General features: G+C 49.4%; 1 protein-coding gene across 2 annotated transcripts; it reads right to left on the reverse strand.

The window, feature by feature from the left end:
* Positions 1–10811: 10811 nt before the first annotated feature.
* LOC115050998 (inhibin beta B chain) lies at positions 10812–19404 on the reverse strand. Of its 2 annotated transcripts, XR_003841251.1 has the most exons (3): positions 18521–19404; positions 12836–14609; positions 10812–12619 (listed from the first exon to the last, which is right to left on the reverse strand). XR_003841251.1 is itself a non-coding variant. In XM_029514223.1 (2 exons), the coding sequence occupies exons 1-2, from the start codon at positions 18972–18974 to the stop codon at positions 13834–13836; spliced, it is 1230 nt and encodes a 409-aa protein (XP_029370083.1). In that variant the 5' UTR covers positions 18975–19404; the 3' UTR covers positions 10812–13833. The 2 variants fall into 2 exon arrangements, 1 of the variants encoding a protein (XP_029370083.1); XM_029514223.1 differs by having other exon boundaries at positions 10812–14609.
* Positions 19405–20568: the final 1164 nt, after the last annotated feature.

Consider the following 20568-nt stretch of genomic DNA (forward strand, 5'->3'; position numbering starts at 1 on the left):
CAGCTGGAGGTGTGACGGAGCGAGGAGGCCGTCAGCAGCTCGTCCCCCTCCACGCCATCTCAGTTCTAGGCTGACTGAATGTAATCTTGTTGTTCCCTGTGATAATAATGCCATTGATTTTGCCCTGAGGGGTCAAACAATGACCTCTAAACAGCCCCCCCTCTTTTGTTTGGTTCTCAAAGTTGGAAATCACATTACAAGCTAACCCCTAATCTGCTGCTCCAGGGACGGGCCATCAGATCCTGGAGATCATGAAGAGGAGGAGGCTTCGCTGAAATCCTTTTTTTCAGAGCTAACCTGGTTTCTGGCTGCCGATGGTGGTCTATTTTTGGGGGGAGAGGGGGCTGCTGCTTTATTTTGGACTCCTGGTGGCCCGGCTGCTCAGCCCGAGGTCTCCGATAACCCAATTTGAGTTGACTTTGCCCGTTCAGGGAGAGCCGTGGCCCGGGGCTACACACTGTTATAATTCAAGTAATACAATGAAGTCAAACATAACCCTTTCTACTCACACACGCTCACACTGCGGTTATTCAGTTCATCTTTTAAAGGCTGGCAGGATCAATGGGAGGACCAACATCACGCCTGCTTTTTCACTGAATCCGCAGTTTGAGACGATAAAGCTCTCAGATCAGTTTCCTCCTTCTTCATTCAGATTTCTCCTCCGGTCTTCTTGAAGGAGTTCAAGATGACTCTGGTGGCAGCTGCTTTGGTGCTCCTCATCCTTTCTTCTTGTAATCCAGTTGGCACACCTGAGCTCAGACCGGGATCCTGCTCCTTCCTCGATGTCTTCAGCAGTTCAGCTGAAAGCTCAGGAAGAGTTGACTCAAAGGACTTGTGGTGATGTACTTCTCAAGCTGTCAAACTGTGAAACTTACACTTTATCAGGTTCCCAGGGTTCAGGTTGGAACAACAGATTTCCATGCATGTCCCAGTCAATATTGATTCATATCTTGATTAATGGCTCCAGTGTGAGTCTGTTGGTGCTACATGTGTACGAGGCGTTCAGCGGACTCGGCTGCAGTGTGCTGGGAACTTAATGCTTTATTGAAAGGATGAGATGTGCTTGCTCAGAGCAATAAGCCATTGTTTGACTTGGCACGGCTCGGGGCACCCTGGGGTCTGTGCCATGAAAGGCTTTCTGTTAGATGCCCGAGTGCTTATTGTTGGAAAAATTGTCCCCCGAAAAATTTGCATAGAAGAATCCAAAATGCATAATGTTCTGCAAATGACAGCTGCTTAGCTGAAACAAAGGAAGCAAAATGGCTTTTGGTTGCGCTGCACTTGTTATGTTAATGAACCCCCCTGCCTGCCTCTATGGGCAGCACCATACAAATCATGGATTCTTTTTTTATTTTACATTGTTCTCCGTCATTTTCTTTATCGTGGACCTGAAAGTGCTCCAGTTTGTGTAATTCATCTTTTCTCATGGAAAAAAAAAACAAAACTGTGTGGACTGTTGAGAGTTTTCAGGCTCCTGTAAAACTCATGAACCTGATCCAAACTCCAAGATTCAGGATTTCATTTCCATGAAAACTAAGAGTCTAAAATGATCCTTAAATGACCCAACAGTCCTACTGCTGTCATGTGTAAACTTGACTTCCTGAGAAAGGAGGTTTGGCTCAGAGAAAAGGTCCCAGCCCGTCCCTCCCCAGGCCCTGTCGCTGGTATTTAGTATGCTAATGTATTCGCTCTGCTAATTCAGTGCCTGGACCGAGAAACAAAAAAAGTGAGCGATGAAAAGGATCGGGTTTCAGCGGCGCTCTGCGGAGTCTAATGACCTGCAGATTAATCATGGGACACGTGGAGCAGAGCCGCCGTCAGCGCCACTAACAGGACGGAAACTTTCCGTTGAAATAACTCAGAGCAAATAGTTGAACCTGATCAGGGCCCGCACCGACCAGCAACTCCTCCTGAGAGGTGGAAACCCATCCAGGAGGACTTCCTGAACTTTCTGATGTCACAACAAAGCAGTCATGGCCCCCCAAGCCCCCCCTTTCCCCGACCCACCGTCCAGATGTGCATTTACCTGAAATCCAGTTTAGTCCGGTCCAGGACTCAGCAGAAACCTCAGATCGACTCTGTCTGTCCGAAGATATGGAATGTCATCTTCACTGACTGAATCGATCAAGTGCAGATACTCGTCTCCCGTTTCCATGCCGACCTGGAGCTGCGAAGAACGAACACGAAACAATGGAGACAAAAAGAGAACTTTATTGGTTTGGCAGGACGAAGACAGAACCAGAGACCACCAGATCATGGAGACGCTGAGATGTGGACTCTGGAGCTCATTCATTCATTCACTTTGTCATCAGTGGGTTCGGGTCAGGAGACAAAAGATGGATGAAGAACAAAGAGCTGCTGCTGTCAGGACATCTGGACCTCTGATTCCGATTCACCTTCAGAATAAGTTTCAGGTTGATGGCGTTCTGCTGGGCCCAGAAAAGCTGCCAAAGTGGCTGCTGAAGGCCCCAAACTGGCTTTTAGCAGCTTTCAGCTGCTGGCTGGTGGTGATTTCCCTCCCTGCCATAAATTGTAACTGGACTTGGAACGATTCCGAGAGCCGCCATGACGTCCAGCTGATGGAGGTTTAGCTCAGGACTCGCCGTCTTCAGCTCCGGAGGAGATTTCAGTGAAAACACGGACCGCTCCGTTTCTGCCACGTTCACAATGTGTCTTTTTGTCGTCCAGGCCGGTTGCTCAGCGCTGAAAGAGATGGGCAGCGCTCGCCTCTCGCTCTTTGAAAATTAAGCTGCCGTAGCACGCCCATCAGCCCATTGTCCGCCGAGCGGGGAGCCAGGCGCTTGGTATTCCCGGCACAGAGCGGCTCTAAACTTTGGCCTTCGCTGTGTGCATTAGGAACCCGGCCCACTGCCATTCCAATTCTCTCCCTTGCCTTTCCAACTCAATCTTGCACCGTGCCCTCGCCGCTCGCCCCCTCCTTCAGGCAAACCTCTTGGCTTTTTACTGGCCGTCACCTCAGAGGACATCTTGTTCTCGTTATTCTGAGATATGGGAACGTTCCAGCATCCTGAAACGTGGAAATCAGTCATGTGGAGGTGAAACTGCTGCTGATGCTCGGCTGCTCCTTCGTATCATTCTGGGGGGAAAAGGCCGTTTGTATTTTTGTTTAGCTCCTCCCGACCATCAAAGACGGCAGAGAGGCGTCTCACCTGTTTTCTCATGAACGCTCCCTTTCATATGAGCAGTGCAGCTGGTTTCTGTCCCGCTCTCAGGGCTGATTAGAAGGCTGCGGCGAGGGGGGGCACCCGGCTACCTGATGGGGAGCGTCACCACTAATGCTGATTTATTTCCCTGCTGTGACTCGTCCGAAATGTTGCACCTGAGGTCTGACTCTCCTTTGTAATGATCCCCAACAACATGCTTGACACAAAGAAAACACCGGCTCCTTTTCTAAAACCTCTCAAATATTCATCATCTTGTCAAACAGACCTTGAAGCTGAATGTCCCGTAAAAAGGATTTAAGGTCAGAGGTCATGAATTGGCACTCTGCTGATTTAATGACTCAGGAAACCATTTGAAATCTGACTCCGGCTTTATGTTTGATTCTTATTATCACATTCCATAAAAGACCAAAGCATTCTTGATGAGCTGTGAATGTGAGAGCAGTGTGTGTGTGTTGGTGCTGTTGGTGCTTCTCCTCATCATCAGACCTGGATTCATCATAATGGCAGCAGCGGCAAAAACAACCCGGTACTTATGACAGAGGCGCTGCTGTTCACATGAAGACTTCAGCAGCCTTCATTCAGTCATGTGGACCTGATGGCTGCAGGTCTCTGCACGCTGCCGTTTTGACAAGGACGGAAAAATGAATATTATGAGAAGCGAGTGAAAACAGAAACAAGATATTCACAGAAATGTGAAAGAGTCTGCGTGTTCATGACTTCTGAAGCCAGCAGGTCTCATTAACTGTCAGCATCAGGCTGCAGGCTGACGCTCTGAAGCTCTGAGTTCAGGTCCGCGTTGGACCAGGAAATGTTCCTGTGACTGACTGAGGCAGTTTAATTTCATCTTTGGTTGAGACCATCACTGGGTTTCTGGAGAAGCAGAGATGTTTCCGCTGAATCGTGACGGAGAGCCTGAAGCAGAGACAGCCGCTCTGTTCAGGCTCCGCGGGGGTCCACGGGGCCCCCAGAGCCACCCCAACAAATCTCCCAATTGTATTCCCCAACGCTCAGCAGAACCTGCCACATGATCCTTATCAGGCTGCCTTTAAAGTAAATATACAGCCGCCATATATTACCATAAATTATCTCAGCTCAGCGCTTTATCCGTCAAAATGCTCAGTGTGTGTGTGTGTGTACACAAAGAGGGAAAGGAACGTTCATGCTCTGAGTTAAAGAGCCGTCGTTGCTGCCAATATTTGTTCAAGTTGCTTCGAATGAGATCTCGGAGATTTGTATGAACACAAGCTGCAGTGATGTCATTCATTGAGCGAGAATGGAGTAAGCTCCTTTAATAGCTGCCTTCTTGAATCGTTGCCATCTCTCCTGGAGAATACAGCGGGTGTGTGTGTGTGTGTGTGTGCGTGCGTGCAGGCTCTTTATTTCCACACGTTAGCACGTGCTATTACCAGGTCCATCACTCATCAGAAATGCCCTGAAACAAGGAGGTTAAATTAGTTCACTGGATGTTGGCTCAGCCTCTTTCTGGCGACTCCATCGATGGAAGCCTCGCTGTGATTTTGCTTTGTCACTGTGTGGGAACCAAACAAAAACACACATCGACATTCATTTTTAGCCCGTGCTCTCCACCAGACTGGGATTCATCAAACACTCGTACGTTCAGAGCCATAAAACTGTCATATCTTTATCTGTGAGGGAGCCGAGAGCGGCTCAGCATCCAGTGCTGGGCTCTCACAGTCCATCACTTTGTAATGTCACAACGAAGCACTAAGCCCCACCCACCTGGACCAACGACCTGAACAACTGGAACAGCTGCTTTAAACTGAGACTGGAATAAAACAGAAAATTTCTAAACTGCGACAGTTGGTCAACCATTATCAGCTGATCGGCTGACCGACCTGTTGTTATCTGAGTGGTTCTTTCAACAAATATATTGCTAATGGAGATCAACTCTTCAAAATAAAAGGCTTTGATGGAAAGCGGTGTTCAGTGGTGAGCAGCAGCTCACAGGATGAACAAAGCTCAGATCTCTGCTGCCGCTCGCAGATTTATTGTCTCTTCTGAAAGGAGCCACGATCGGCTGCAGCTTCGTTCTGTTCATCTGAGCATCAGGAATCTGTGATTCCTGGAAAAACAACTGTGCTCATTAATCTTTCAGCCCCTGTTCTTCCAGTTCAGAGCGGTGAGCTGCACGCTGCCTCACAGCCATTCAGCCAATAATCTGCTCAGTGTGTGGCTATAAGCAAAATAATTCAACACCAAATCTACCTTAAGACCATAATGGCGTTTTGTGCTCCTGCACAAATTCATCTAAGCCTCTTAATTATATGAGTTGTACAGTCTTTTTGCGAGCGCCTTCTTAACTGATGAAGTCACTCATACCAGGAGATTAGCAGGCTGGGAGGCCTTGACCTCCTGAAAGGCAAGGCGGCTCGTTGCTGACCCATAATGTGAGGTGACGAGGTGAGCGGAGATGCCTTCACTTGCACGTAGATTACAGTCATCGTGTTGTTCATGAAGAGAGAGAAAAGCAGCAGACTCAGTCCAATCAGGAAAATATGTCTGAGCGTGAACAGCTTTATCAGCGCGGATGATTACAAATGCTAAAGGAACTGTATGTTCACAAAGCAGCAGCAGATTCTGTTTTCCAGTTTGACACGTTGACATGAAACAAACAGGAGTTTGACGCAGAGAGGGAAACGCTGGGTGGGCCGAACACCTTGAACTCTGCTGTCTTCTCCTGGAACTCGAGGGTCGCTGAGTTCATTCAGCTCACCGTTGCATTCACATCCCTCCATTTAAGTCCAGGACTGACATCCGGGGCCGAGGCAGGAGGAAGACATTCTCAGGCGCACTACCTCTCCTTCACTTTGGAATTCGCCTGACAGCCATCTTGGTTTTGAAATGAGAGACTGAGACGGTAAACTCAGCAGGAAAATGTTTCCTGAGATCGTGGACGACCTGCATGAGGCTCCGCCCACCTGAAGCGCAGGCCTGATTGGACCTGATCAGGATCCAGTGGATTCTTTCAGGTGCCGGGGCTAAATTCCATCAGAGTGCCAGTTCTGAGCGGCGGCGACGGCGGGGGGGCGTGCAGCTACAAACCCCAGGGCGACAACAACAGCTCAGTGTGCTCCGACTACCCCCACCTCCCTCCTTCCTGCACCGCCAATTCATCAGGCAGAGCATGACACAAGAATTGCAGCCCCCTTAATGTCAAGGCAATCAGAGACTCAATCAGAGCTGCAGAGCTCAGTGGGAACCGACTCCCAACACATGTGCACAGGAGAACCCTGAGGGCCCCAAATCTGCAGAACTAATGAGACAGAATATATGTGCCCCACAAGTATGTGCCCTAGAGAGGCTGAGCAGCAGCTCAGGGACCCAGCACCCTTAGAGAGGAAGAGAAAAAAAGTAAATCAGCCAAAACGCCGCTCCTGTAACGAAGCTTTAACCCTTCATTCAGGGAGTTGAGCCCGGAAACAAGACCCAACCTGCCCGGACACAAGCTCGAGTCCTGGAGGAGGGAAACTCTGCTGTCTGCCAAGGGCACTCAGTCAGGCTGCAGGCAGCTCTTAAATAATATTGATGTAAGCCTGGAGAGACACGTGGCCTGATTTAGATAATGGATGTGCTGTTTTTTTTAGTTTCCTTTAAATTACTGTCAATTATTCAAAAGAAACATTTCAAGTGAGAACGATGTCTAATTGGGAGTTACCAAGAAAAGCAAACTGTCCCCCATTGAGCTTTTTGCAACTTGCTTTGTCCTACTTTCCCCGAACGCGACAAAGAAAGCGTCCAAAAAAAAAAAAAAAAAAGGACGAAGGAGGAAAAAGCTACCACTGCTGTTTGTGGTCAGTCTGAGCTCCAACAGGTGAGACTCAGTGTCTGCTTCCTGAACCGTGTCATCAGCCCGGTCCTTGATGCTCTAATGCCTTTGGTATGTGTCTCCCTGACCTAGAAACAGGGATCAGCATCGGGCTTAATCAGGCAACAAAAATGGCAGCCTGCTCACTGTACACTTATGAATGAGGTGCTGATCATCGGAGGGGGGACGTCTCCCTGGAAAACAGCTCCTTCTCAGCCATTAGATTAGACCGGGCTCATGAATAGTCATCAGCCTGGACATCATTCTCATGAACCCTTGCTGGTATGAATATTCTAATGAGGCCGAGCCGTTCTCCCTCCACAGCTTCTTCTTCTCCTGCTCATGAATATTCATGGCTGGAGGACGCTCGTCAACAGCGGCGCACCGTGCGGGTCAGTTGGACGCAGTGATCCAGCAGCATCTCCGGCTTAACCAACCATCTGGAGCGTTTAGGGAGAACAATGTGCCATGCCCCCCCCGCAAGCCCAGTAAAAAAAAATAAAGTACAAGATGAAGTACATCACTGAAGACCTCCACGTTTCAACTCCTGAAAAGATCCACGCCGCTCAATTTCCCCTCAAAGGAAGATCTGTGCTGAAAGGAGGGAACACGAGGAGGAGGAGGATGTTCAGGTTCAGGTTCTGGTCTGAGTTCTCAGTTTGTTTTGTCACTTCTCTGCTCTAAACTTCATGCTACTCTTCGGTTCATGCATCAGTTTGCGATAATTGCTGTTTCGACACCTTGTTTTGGTACAACATGCGGTCTTGACTAATCAGGGAGGAGTTGTTGTGATCGAGACACTGTGGCTTCTTCTGCTATTTTCAGAGACGGTGACTCACCCCTCCTCACCCCCTCCCCCTGTGCTCACACATCAGCCCCTGAAGCTGAAGCCTCGCTCTGAGGACAGTTGGAGTCTGCAGCAGGTGAATGCCTGAACGGTAAGTCAGGAGGCGTCTGAACAACAACAAGAGGCCGAGCAGGACGCTGCTGCTGGATCAGAGCCACGTTTCATTTGTTCTGGGTGTTTTTTCTGCTGGATAGTTTTAGTTGTTTCTGTGTTTGCACAGTTAATCTCACTTGGAACGAAATGTGCAATAAAAATAAAGAGCTGCTGGCTGAAAGCAGTTAACATGAAGGCTCAAAGCTGCCAGAAAAACACAACACAGTCCAAAAGTACAACTTCTTTTCTCAGTCAACACTTTTAAGACACAACCAAACAAATGTAACAAAATCCATAAAAGTGGGAATCAGACATGAAATGATGCTGCAGGTGAATTCAGATTGACATTGAGTTGAATTGTGTCATATTCATTTTAAATTTGAGTCACAGAGTTAAACCTGAAACCTCAAACATGTCTAATCTGACCATATTTAACAGTTTCTTGGCAGAAGTGAGCCTCCGTAGTCCAGGTTGCAGGAGGATCACTGAAGTTAATTAGAGTTTTATTTCATTCATGTCTCCCCAGAGCAGCGATCACTTTAAAGTGCAGAGGAACTGCAGAGTAAAACTGTAACTGACCCTCATTTGTTCAGAGCTGCAGCCATCAATCATCTGGAGAGACAGTAATCTTTTTCCCCGGAGGTCGGCTCTGTCAGAGGTGAGCCCGAACCCTCACTTTAATTTTACAGCCTGTCCAAGAAGCTGCACAAACTGATAAGCTGAGGATGAAGCTGCGGGCTGCGGCTGCTGATGCCGATGCCTCGGGTAGCAGAGACCTGGAGATGCAGCTGAATGTTTTGATAAGTGTGGTGGAACATTCCAGTCATTCTCCACCATAAACTCATGAGAACGAGCAGCGGCCAGCAGCGACGCCCCTCAGAGCGAGCTCGCTCTTCCTCCCTTCACCCTGTGGCTCGCTCCGGCCTCCAAAGTTCACGTTCCCGCCACAGCGGTTGAAAAACTCTTTATTCCAACAGAACACATCTGAGTCAGTCGGAGTCATCCTGAAGGAGCAGGAGACCCGCTCAACCACAAACATCGAAGAAAACCTACTTCTGGATCATCATCCTCCTGGAACTCTTCTTCTGGACATGAACCTTTCAAATGAGCTAAAATGTGATTTTTGTGATTTTATGTGTCGTATGATGTCATGTTTGTTATGTTTGACAGACCTGTCAGATGAAGAGCTGGATGAGAGCAGCAGTAGGTGGCCCCTCCTTCCAGGTGAGATGTTCTGTCACTGTAAATGTGATTTATGATCGCTGCCTCTCTCAGTCCTAAAACAAATTAGAGCCGCTCTTTATCCTTCGTAAATCAGCAGAGAAAGCACATTCAGTCCCAGTTGTGTTTCAGTCAGACCCCCCCGCTGTCAAAACACCAAGCCGCTCGAAGCAGCCAAACATCAGGTCGGCGTGTTCAGCTGAGTGTGTCGTTCAGCTCGGCCCGAGGCTGCGTTCATTAACATTCCTGTGTTTGGTGGACTGCTGATTTCCAGCAACATGATGAAACAGCTCTGTCAGCTGACGTCGCCACGGATCTCAACTTAATTCCCCCACAAACCCTGCACTGTGAAGCTGAAAACCCGAGCAGGAGTCTCTGCTGCCCTCGAAGAACTGTCCTACAGTCCTGTTGAGCCGACGACCAACGAGGAGAGCCCTGTCAGCGCCCAATATCTGAGCTGAGTCCGATGCTAACTGCTAATATTAGCTCCAACACCATAAATAACAGGGTGAAAGCACCTGCTGTCTGACTGCAGACCAACAGATCCATCAGATTCTCCTCTCTCAGGGTCAGCCAATCAGATGAGAAGTCCTCATCTGTTCCTCCTTCTCTCCTCCTGGTTTTTGTCTCCATCGCGTCTTCTCTGTTCATTCCTGAGCAGCAGCAGACTCATCCGTTCATCATCTGTCACAGTTTTCTCACTGCAGTTACCTTCCTGTCAGCCGTCCTGCATGCCGTGGTCAACACAAAGTGAACACAGAACACACACTGGCCCAGATCGGGTCTGTCCTCCCAATCATGGCGGCTGTGACCCCCGAGGTCAAACACTTGACCCCTGAAGCCCTGCTGAGGTCTGCTGGGGCATAATTAGGCCTGTTTGGGGCTTTTGTATGTCTGAGTGGGCACATGTAGAGCTCGACAGGTCTGTTCTCCCTCCCAGCCCCGAGGAAACCGCCTCAGAGTTACAGTTTGATTCTCAGGCTTCTTCCTGAGTCATTAACTTTTTCTTGTTGAGCGTCCATCCAAATATGGCGTTAAAGGTAGACCTCCATGTGGCGTTGATTATAAAGCAGGTCTCGGTTTTGCATTAATGCAGTGACAGTGTCTCATTGATCAGAAATGGATCATTCACTTCTACTCTCTGATTATTTTTTAAGCTCTTCGCTGTTGATTGTGTCATTCAGTTTGAAGTCGCAGCCAAAAACTGTATCTTAGTTCCACATTTGAGTTCTGGCTGAAGTAAGAAGAAACCTCAAAGCAAACGTTTCAGCCCAAAAAAGCTGCAGCCAACACTGATACTATATCAAATATGACGCGAGCCCATCAGCAATAAGCTGGGAAAGCCCCTCCAGCATCGGCCTCTCTGCCGATTATCACCAGAAGGGAATTTTTCTCCAGGTCTGATGAAATGTAGAAATGTGTCAACACGGGTGGGTGAACCTGTCGGAGGAACCACCGGTGTCAGACACTCGGGGTAATTGCTCCTTGTGGCTTTGTGGCTGCAGATATCATTTCCAGTGAATGTTAAATATGCTGAACAACAGCAGCTGCCTCACATGATGGCACCTTCACTTTGTTTGAGCAACAACATTCCTCTTCTGCTGCTGCCAGAGACAACAACACGTCCATCCATTTGGTAATAAGAAATTTATTTTTCAACAATAATAAAGAACAAAATATTTCAAAAGCATATTCATATGTTACATCGACTGTACAGGGATCAGATGGCATGTGCTTTACTCTAAATGACTCTGGAACAAGCTAACAAAAAGAAGGAAGAGAGAAAACTAAGAATATTAAAGTAATTTGATGAAAAAATATGAAATATTCCGTGTCTAGGTACAAAATAGAAAAGAGATTAAGCTGATTACGGACTGATATTATACCCTGATACAGTGTTTAGGCCTCTTGACTGTCACAAAGTCTGTCGATAGCTAACCTCTTGGCCTCTTTGGTTCCATGTTTAGGTATAATACATTTGAACAGAGCTCAATTTTGCTTCTATAAAAATAACTTTTTTATTCAGTGGCAGTTTCTATTTATTCCATTTTCTTATTACTCGTCGCACAAGTCCTCAGTGCAAATACTCGATCAACCATTCGCTTCGAAGAATAAGCGAAAGATTACAGTGGCAAGCAAGGTGGAGGCCAAAGGTCAGCCCAGAGATGGGAAAAGGTGAGAGGATGAGCAGGTGGCTCTGACGTGTGGAGCTGGTGAGCAGGAGAAGAGAAATAAGATGAAACGCTTAACCTGAAAATCTGAAAGTGATGTCAAAGTGACTGAGGCCTGAAACTGTGTCTCAAAGTGTGTTATGGTGCCAAACAGGCCATGATGGGAACCCAACTGGGACACTTTCATTTAGACTCCAAAATCACTATTCATGCATCACATTTGGGTCAAACTTAGCCCCAGTTAGCCTCTTTTTATATTTCAGACCTTTCACTTAACGAAGCGTCGGCTCCGAGGATGAAGTCGAAACCCTCCACAGTCCAGCTGTCTTCGTAATCTGGAGTCGAGCTCCGTTTCCAGACGGTCACGTGGTCTTTAATTATGAGTCAGGTCGTCTGATTCAGATGTGGACCTTTGATGTAAAATAAGGACCTTGAGATCAAAATCAGTTTTCCCCTACGACACGTCCCGCCGTGTCACCGAGACATCACAACCACGCCAGAGTTCACCATCCCATCAGCTCCTCCCCCTCCCAGCTGAGCCCCACCTGCCCCTGTTAGCCATGTTTACATTTCAAGTATTGGTTATAGTTTGTCACTAGACAGGGAAATGGGTAAAACTATACATTGCATAGCTCATACGGCACTTATTTCTTTTTGAAGGGCTGTGGGCGGAGCCACAAAGGACTCATTAAAGGCATTTCAATCTGCAAGTGCTATCAAAGCATGTCGGGGAGCGGGAAGCTGCTCCATCACCAAACTGAGCCATGTGGCAACTCATCATGTCCGCCGACGGAAACATGAAATATCAAATCAGTTTGAGCGAATGGAAGGAATCGAACCTTCGTCTTCTGGGAGAAGCTGAAGGAAGCTTTTCTGTCCAGATGGTCATTCCTCGCTGTCCTTCCACCATCTTCACCTGCACCAACCCAAACAGCAGCAGAAGATGGAGAACAACACGATGCCAAGACCAGAGAGGAAGACTCAGTCTGTCCACCAGGCCAGAGCAGGATGAACAAACTGTGGTCCGTCACAACTTGGACCAGTCCAGGCCGGACAGACCTGGACGGACCGGACGGATCGGACAGGCCGGACAGACCTGAACTGACCTGGACAGACCTGGACAGATCGGACAGGCCGGACAGACCAGTCCAGACTGGACAGACCTGGACGGACCGGACAGATCGGACAGGCCGGACAGACCAGTCCAGACTGGACAGACCTGGACGGACCGGACAGATCGGACAGGCCGGACAGACCTGAACTGACCTGGACAGACCTGGACAGATCGGACAGGCCGGACAGACCAGTCCAGACTGGACAGACCTGGACGGACCGGACAGATCGGACAGGCCGGACAGACCAGTCCAGACTGGACAGACCTGGACGGACCGGACAGATCGGACAGGCCGGACAGACCAGTCCAGACTGGACAGACCTGGACGGACCGGACAGATCGGACAGGCCGGACAGACCTGAACTGACCTGGACAGACCTGGACAGACCTGGACACAGTTTGTGTTGTTGGCTGATTGACTCAAATAGCTTCATAGCTAGTTTATTGGATTTGAAGGGGCGGCCTGGTTTCAGGGGAAGAACCAATTCTTTCCAGGCCGAAAGTTTCTAAATTTAGAAGAGAAATAAAAAATTAGGAATTTATGAAGCCAAGTTGAGAGAAATTTCCATTCCTCCCCACAACCGTATCAAGCTCTTTGTCAGAATGAGGATGAAGATGACTCCAGTGAAAGTTCCCTCAACAAAGACGACGATGGAAAGAGAAGAAAGATGAGAGTGACAGTTTTTGGGCCGACTCTGCTGTAGTTGTCAGATTCGAGGATTCAGTTTGACTGAATTCATGTCCGTGATATGTCTGCTCGGAGCCAGAGGAAGGTTTGTCTCAGACAGTGTCAGTGTGTCCAGAAGTGCTGACGTTGGTGAAGATGTAGCTGACTCCTGTAAGGTTCCCTTCACCTCCTCCGGAGACTTTATTTTCTACACATGAAGAGCTTCATTCGAAAACAAGTAGCACCTACTCTAACAACGTGACTCAACAGGAAGTTACATCAAGTGATGCTGCTTCAGCAAAGCTACAACGTAATGTAAGTCTGGAACACTTTATCAAACCAGATCCTGACTAACTTAGACATTTAATGACAAACTTCAGATACTGATTGTTTTCCAAAGGGGAGATTTAAAGATTTGGAAGTGACTCTTCTCTTCCCTTTGAAGGAAACCAAATTGTTTCTACACAGAAACAGTCTTCCACCAGAGAATGTAACAAAATATATCAACAAACATAAATATATATACAGGTTTTTGTGCAGGCATACATGAGGGTGTGTAGATATGTGTGGATGAGGTTGTGTGCGCTCAAGTTTTTTCGTCCATAAATATTCTGTTTTTATATTCTTTTTTTGTTGTTGTTTTAATATTGTGAATCAGTTTACAGTTCGGTTCTTCAGTTCCACCTTAAATAAACAGAAGTAAAGACACTCAAGCGCAGCCGCACTCCTCCACGATCATGTTGGGAACGTCCCGCTTCACGATGTTGTACTCATCGTCGAAGTAGAGCATGGACATGGTGCTGAGCTTGGTGGGAATACAGCAGGAGTTCATGGAGCCTGGACTCATCCCCCGCATGCGGTACTGGTTCACCACGGCCGTGTGGAAGGACGAGGCCGAGCCAGGGACGCCCGCCATGTAGGCCGGACAGTTCCCCTCGCAGTAGTTCCCAAAGTAGCCTGACGGGGCAATGATCCAGTCGTTCCAGCCAATGAGCCGAAAGTCAATGTAGAACTGCTGGCGGCAGCAAAGGTTGCTGCTGCCGTCGCACTCCAGCCCCCTTTTCCTGATCCGGTGTTTGTTGTCAGCCTGTCGCGCCTGAACCACCAGGAAGGGACGGTGGGACTCGTCATTGTGGTTGAGCAGGACGGGCACGACGCCGTCCGCCTCGCAGCCTTCGCAGCGCACGTCCAGGTTCTGTCGCCGGTCGCCCTTCTCGAACACCAACCGGACGGCCTCAGTCAGTGTGAAGGTGTGCCAGCCGCTGCGCTTCAGCTCCACTCGCTTCTCCACCAGGTTCCACTTGCTGCCGAGCCCCGGCTCCTGGTAATACACCTTCACTGTCACCTTCCGCCGCGGGCGCACCTCCCCAGGGGCCGGCAGCAGCTTGAAGTAGAGCCAGAGGGTGGCCTGTGTGGCGTACAGGTTCTGGTTCCCCTCACTGGAGATCAGGAAGAACAGGCTGGACTTGGATGTGACCAGATCATCTGAGGAACAGAGAACATCACAGAAATCCGTTAACAGCAAAACAACACAAGTCACACAACAAGTAACAGCTCCAGGAGGAGGGGGCACTCTGGGAACAGCCCCCTTCCTCCCATCAGCTCGGGGTGGCACAGATCCCGAGGACTGTGACAGGAAAGTGTTGGGCGCCGTGCCACTTGGCCTCCGAGTCGGCCCAGATATGAGAGGGGGGGTTTAAGAAAGCCCCACAAAGGTTCAAAGGCTCGGAGCTGAATGCTGCCTGAAAAAAAGATCTCATGGAGTCTAACTGTCATCACACACCTGACGCCTGAGAGCAGCCACCAGAGGACCAGGAAAACCAGGTAAACCAGGGAAAACCAGGTAAACCAGGGAAAACCAGGTAAACCAGGTAAACCAGGGAAAACCAGGTAAACCAGGAAAAACCAGGGAAAACCAGGAAAAACAGGTAAACCAGGTAAACCAGGAAAACCAGGTAAACCAGGAAAACCAGGGAAAACCAGGTAAACCAGGAAAACCAGGTAAACCAGGTAAACCAGGGAAAACCAGGTAAACCAGGGAAAACCAGGAAAACCAGGTAAACCAGGAAAACCAGGGAAAACCAGGAAAACCAGGTAAACCAGGGAAAAACAGGTAAACCAGGAAAACCAGGTAAACCAGGAAAACCAGGAAAACCAGGTAAACCAGGAAAACCAGGTAAACCAGGAAAACAGGTAAACCAGGAAAACAGGTAAACCTACAAAAACCAGGTAAACCAGGAAAACCAGGTAAACCAGGAAAACAGGTAAACCAGGAAAAACCAGGAAAACCATGTAAACCAGGAACAGGCCATCTGCTGTCTGGGCCTCTGCTCTCTGTCTGTCTGCTGTCTACTGTCCCTCTACTGTCCCTCTACTGTCCGTCTGCTGTCTGTCTACTGTCCCTCTGCTGTCCCTTTACTGTCTTTCTGCTGTCCCTCTGCTGTCTGTCTACTGTCTGTCTGTCTCCTGTCCCTCTGCTGTCCCTCTGCTGTCCCTCTACTGTCTGTCTCCTGTCTGCCTGCTTTCTGTCCCTCTGCTGTCTGTCTACTGTTTGTCGTCTGCTGTCCCTCTTCTGTCTGTCTCCTGTCTTCCTTCTGTCCCTCTACTGTCTCCTGTCTGCCTGCTGTCCCTTTACTGTCTGTCTGCTGTCTGTCCCTCTGCTCTCTGTCTACTGTCTGTCTGTCTGCTGTCCCTCTGCTGTCTGTCTGCTGTCCATCTGCTGTCCCTCTACTGTCTGTCTCCTGTCCCTCTGCTGTCCGTCTGCTGTCCCTCTACTGTCTGTCTCCTGTCTGCCTGCTGTCTGTCCCTCTGCTGTCTGTCTACTGTCTGTCTGTCTGCTGTCCCTCTGCTGTCTGTCTGCTGTCCATCTGCTGTCCCTCTGCTGTCTTGTCTCCTGTCTTCCTTCTGTCCCTCTACTGTCTGTCTCCTGTCCCTCTGCTGTCCGTCTGCTGTCCCTCTACTGTCTGTCTCCTGTCTGCCTGCTGTCTGTCCCTCTGCTGTCTGTCTACTGTTTGTCGTCTGCTGTCCCTGCATGAGACATGAATCTTTCTGGACGTTTGTACTGACAGAACTTCCCCAAATACCTGTGAGCGTTGTCCCCGTGCTGCAGAATGAAAGACACACACTGTGTGGGAATCAGAGGAACGGAGGAAATGATGAATGAATGATGGACTTCAGATTTCATGGCTGAGCAGTTGCAGAACAGACGGCGCTCCGGACTGCGGACCTCAAAGACTGTCTCAGTGGGCGTCCACATGCATCACCTCATCTGGACTCATTACTCAGCAGCGTGTTGATCACGCCGCTGCCTCCCAGGCCGACGCAGCAGAGGTGGAGCTGCAGGTGCAGATTTCACAGGCGGTCTACATTGATCATCACCTGGTTCATCAAAACGCCGAGACCTCCACGTGCTCGCTCACTCTGAACCGACGATCAAAGCCTCAGCAGAAATATAGACATAAACAAACGCTCCGCTGCACGACAGTGTGTTCAGGCCCTTGAATGCATCGGCGGCTGTTGGGGAGTGGCAGCCTCACAAAGAGATCCAGGAGGATAGTTAAGTGACGGTTTGAGAGGGAATTCATTTGTCACAGACGACCAGCTGCATTGTCTGAGATGGTAATGAGGAGGATTCCTCACATGAACTCCACCACAAGATAAACTCAGGAGCCGGAGCAGCGCTGTCCAAACATCCTCCGGCTCAACCAAAGGTCTTTCTGCCAGCCCACACGTCCCTGAAGGTCACACATGTGCAGTCAGATAAATAAACCTCGGTGCTGCAGCCACCATGTGACCGTCCGACACTACCAGAAGTCCACAACACAAGGCGCTTCCTGTCTCAGTTCAGTGACATCACAGTTCTGCTTTTCTATGTTTCTTCACCAACAAACCAGGATGACTCAGCTCCGTCACAACCAGGACGTCCAGGTCGTGCGTTTCCTTTTTCCCACTCAGTGTTTCTGAAGGGATTGTGGTCGCAGGAAAACTTCACTTGACTTTAAATCCTCATCAAAATTTCATTTCAACATTTTTATGCTCAATCAGCTGATAAACTGCAGTTGATCCTCAACTCTGGACCAAAGGCCTGAGACAGAGATCTACTGAAGAAGACAATGTGATGTGGTCAAAAGCTCTGATGTTACCTGTCAGTGCCAGAACTCTGGACTTTCACTGACATTCCCAAATGTTGTGTTCAGAAAAATCAGCTTTTTCAATCCAAATTGTGCCACATGAACTGTTGTTGGCAGCACCGTGCACACCAGAACCAGTGTTTTTTCACATGGCACACACACACACACACACACAATTGTAAAGGGCTGCCAGGCTGCAGGGTTCAGCCCGTCAATCTGCATTCAGGCTGCACGACGGCCGACACAAAAGCTCTGACCTTATACTGAGGGGACTGATTCAACACAACCCGTCATGTCACACACACGGAAACACACACACCCCTGGATATAGACACATGTATACGGCGGCACACACACACAGCTGAGAAAGCATCAATGACACACACAAAGACAGGACAGCCAGACACACAAAAGCTCAACTACTACAACACAAACGGGGATAAATGACTGACTGAACGCACGCAGCTGATGTGGAAAGCAGATGTTTCCGTAGAGCGCCGCCGCTTTCAGAGGGACGGACGGACACACGTGGGCGAAGCAGGTGGCGTCGTTGATCATTTTCAGCCGCCCCGGAGTAAATTGTTCCTCTGGGCCTTGACGCCGCGCCATGTCCCCGCTGGCAGCCGCTCAGCGCCGGTAACGCAGCCAACTGGCAAACGGGACGGCGCCGAGGTGGAAGGTCCACAACACAGCAGCCACAGAGAGAAACATCTGAAACTAAAAGGCTCTCAGCAGGGTGTATGTTTGTGTGACGCTGGGTTTTCTAGGAAAGTGAACACAACCCCGGGGACCGAGCCAAACTCCCACATGTCCAATTTCTCTGCAGCGCCTGAACGCACCAGAGGGGACCCCCAAACTCACCAACACAACCTCAAGCCAGCAAACCTTACACTAACTGTCTGACAACTCCAACGCACACAACACAACGTCCAGAAGAAAAGTGGACAAAAACTTCCTGTCATGGTGGAGGCAGGTAGCTGCTGCAGATGGTCCGAGCTTTTATTTTGGCGGGTTTTTCAGTCCCTGCATCAACATCTGTTCAACATCAGCATGTTCTCTGTTTCTCATTCAGCCAGTATGTATGGACACACACACACACACGACCTTGATTCACCAGCATCAGACCTTTGACAGATGCACATCACACTGAAACAGACTCACACAAACCAAACGTGTGTTGTGTTGTTGAGCAGAGGATGGTTTCCTGGCTGAGCTTTGTGTTGGAACAGTGAAATGTGGCAGACAGGAGTCCGGGTTCTGTCTCACCTTTCTCCGCGAAGCTGATGATCTCGGAGCTCTCCTCCAGGACCTCGTTGCTCATCGGGTGTCCGTCCAGGTTGGGGATCTCCACCCTCCCGTCCTCCCGCAGCTTCCCGGCGTGGAGCTTCCGCAGCGCCGTCACCATGGCCGCCTTCGGGACCGGGTGCGTGATGTTGGGCCTCTCCCGCATCTGCAGCCGGCTCAGAATGTGCCTCTTCACCGCCTCCAGGAATTCCACGTTCAGCCGGCCCGACTCGGCGTCCTCCGGCTGAGCGATGCCGCAGGACGCGCAGGTATCCCGGGACGCCGTGTGCGCCTCCGCCTCGGTCCCGGACGCAGCGGAGCAGCGGATGGAGAGGACGCAAGCCAGGAGGAGTGCCAGCCGGAAAAGACAGATACTCATTTTCTGTGAGGAGGAGCGGAATAACTTTTTCCCTCTTTTGTCCGAGTTTAAGATCATCAAATGAGAAGCGGGCAGGTAGAAGATCCGCTCAGCCCCGAGCTGCCTCCATGCGTAACGGCGCTCCGCTCAGGTCTGACGCACTTGGATCCGGTCGGTGCAGTTTATTCCCATTCAGCTGTGCGTGTGTGTGCGGGAACCAGTGCGTTACATCGTCCTGCGGAGGTCTCCGGTGGGTCTGATGGTCCGCCTCAGCTCAGATCTCCAGGTAACTGAGTCCACATTCAGGTCCTTCATCAACATGTCCAGACCGCATCCATCACTGTTCATCAGTCCGCTCTGGTCTCTACACACAGTCCGGACGCTGCTGGCCGCTGCTGGGAGTCCCGCTGTGCTGCTGCCGGAGTGCCGATGCGCAATTAAGCAGAGGAAGAAGACGAGGAGGAGGAGGAGGAGCGGGAGGTGTGCCGGTGAGCGCACCGAGCAGCGTTTCCATTCTGGCGTCTGAGACTCAGCAGCCGCCACGACCAAAAGTTTTTATATCCAGGGGGGGTCCGGGGGCGGGGCCAGAGAGGGTAGGGGGCGGGGTTAGCGATCGTCCCTGAGGACACGTCAGAGAATTGTTCCTGAAGGGATTTTAATCCCAGATAATATTCATGTGGGGACTTTTACAGAAGAAACAACCATATTCATGTTTCACAGGCTGAACTCTGCTGAAACTCTGCTTGATTCATTTATCTGCAGGACACACAACAAAACTAACACAAAACACTTCATCAACATAGTGCAAGTGGATGTTATTCCTAAAATTGGGATAGTTATTAAATCCTTTATTTACACCTGTGTACAACAAACAAGCCAATACACATGAAACACATCATGAGAACATTATGTTCAGCTGTGGCAGAGAAATAAGGTAACTGGACTGTTTCTGCAGTGCAGCTGGTGCATGATGGGAAAAACATCAAGTCATCATGATGATCGCTTTAATGTGTTTGATGTGTTCTTGTACAAATGAACACAAATCTGAAGTCCAACACAGTCTGTGTTTGGACTGATGTGTGTCTGCTGCAGTTGTTAGTGAGAACTCACAAACCAAATCAGCTCCTGCAGCAGCCGAGGTGACCTCTGACCTCTCAGCTGGTGATTATCATGAGGCAAAAACAACATGAGGTGTAAGAAACAGGTCAGGTCTGTTTTTCCCTCAAGTGACCCACTTTATCAGTTATTCGAACAGAAATCACATGAGTTTGATTTTGGGTGATTCTGACGCTGCGGATTAATAACACATGTTGTTTTCAGGCAAATCCACTGAATCTGAATACTTCAGACTTCACTTCGAGCAGACCTCACAGTGAGCCTCCTCAGGCCTTTCAAGAGCGAGCTGAGGGCAGTCCAGACGGATCAGTGAGGAAACGGCGCCATCTTGGTTCCCGACAGGTGAATTACATGCCTGTCACTGTGACGTCACACCCGAGGCCGTCTCCTGAGGATCTGTTCAGAACTGTTTTATCTGAACTGTAATGTCCAGTTCGTGGTTCTGATCCGGATCAGGGTCTGCTAGAAAAAACCACGACAAGAGGGGGAGAGAGAGAGAGAGACTGAATATTCACAAGATTATCATTAACATTCCTAGTTGTGGATTTTTCCAAAA

This window comes from Echeneis naucrates, chromosome 2 (assembly GCF_900963305.1).
Source record: "Echeneis naucrates chromosome 2, fEcheNa1.1, whole genome shotgun sequence".
Classification (NCBI taxonomy): domain Eukaryota; kingdom Metazoa; phylum Chordata; class Actinopteri; order Carangiformes; family Echeneidae; genus Echeneis; species Echeneis naucrates.

Bases quoted from the DNA above. Each gene is read 5' to 3' on its own strand.
- LOC115050998 (XM_029514223.1), bottom strand. From the start codon at position 18,974: ATGATCTTAAACTCGGACAAAAGAGGGAAAAAGTTATTCCGCTCCTCC. The intron at 14,610-18,520 runs GTGAGACAGAAC...TCTGTTCCTCAG, and splicing joins CATCAGCTTCGCGGAGAAAG to ATGATCTGGTCACATCCAAG.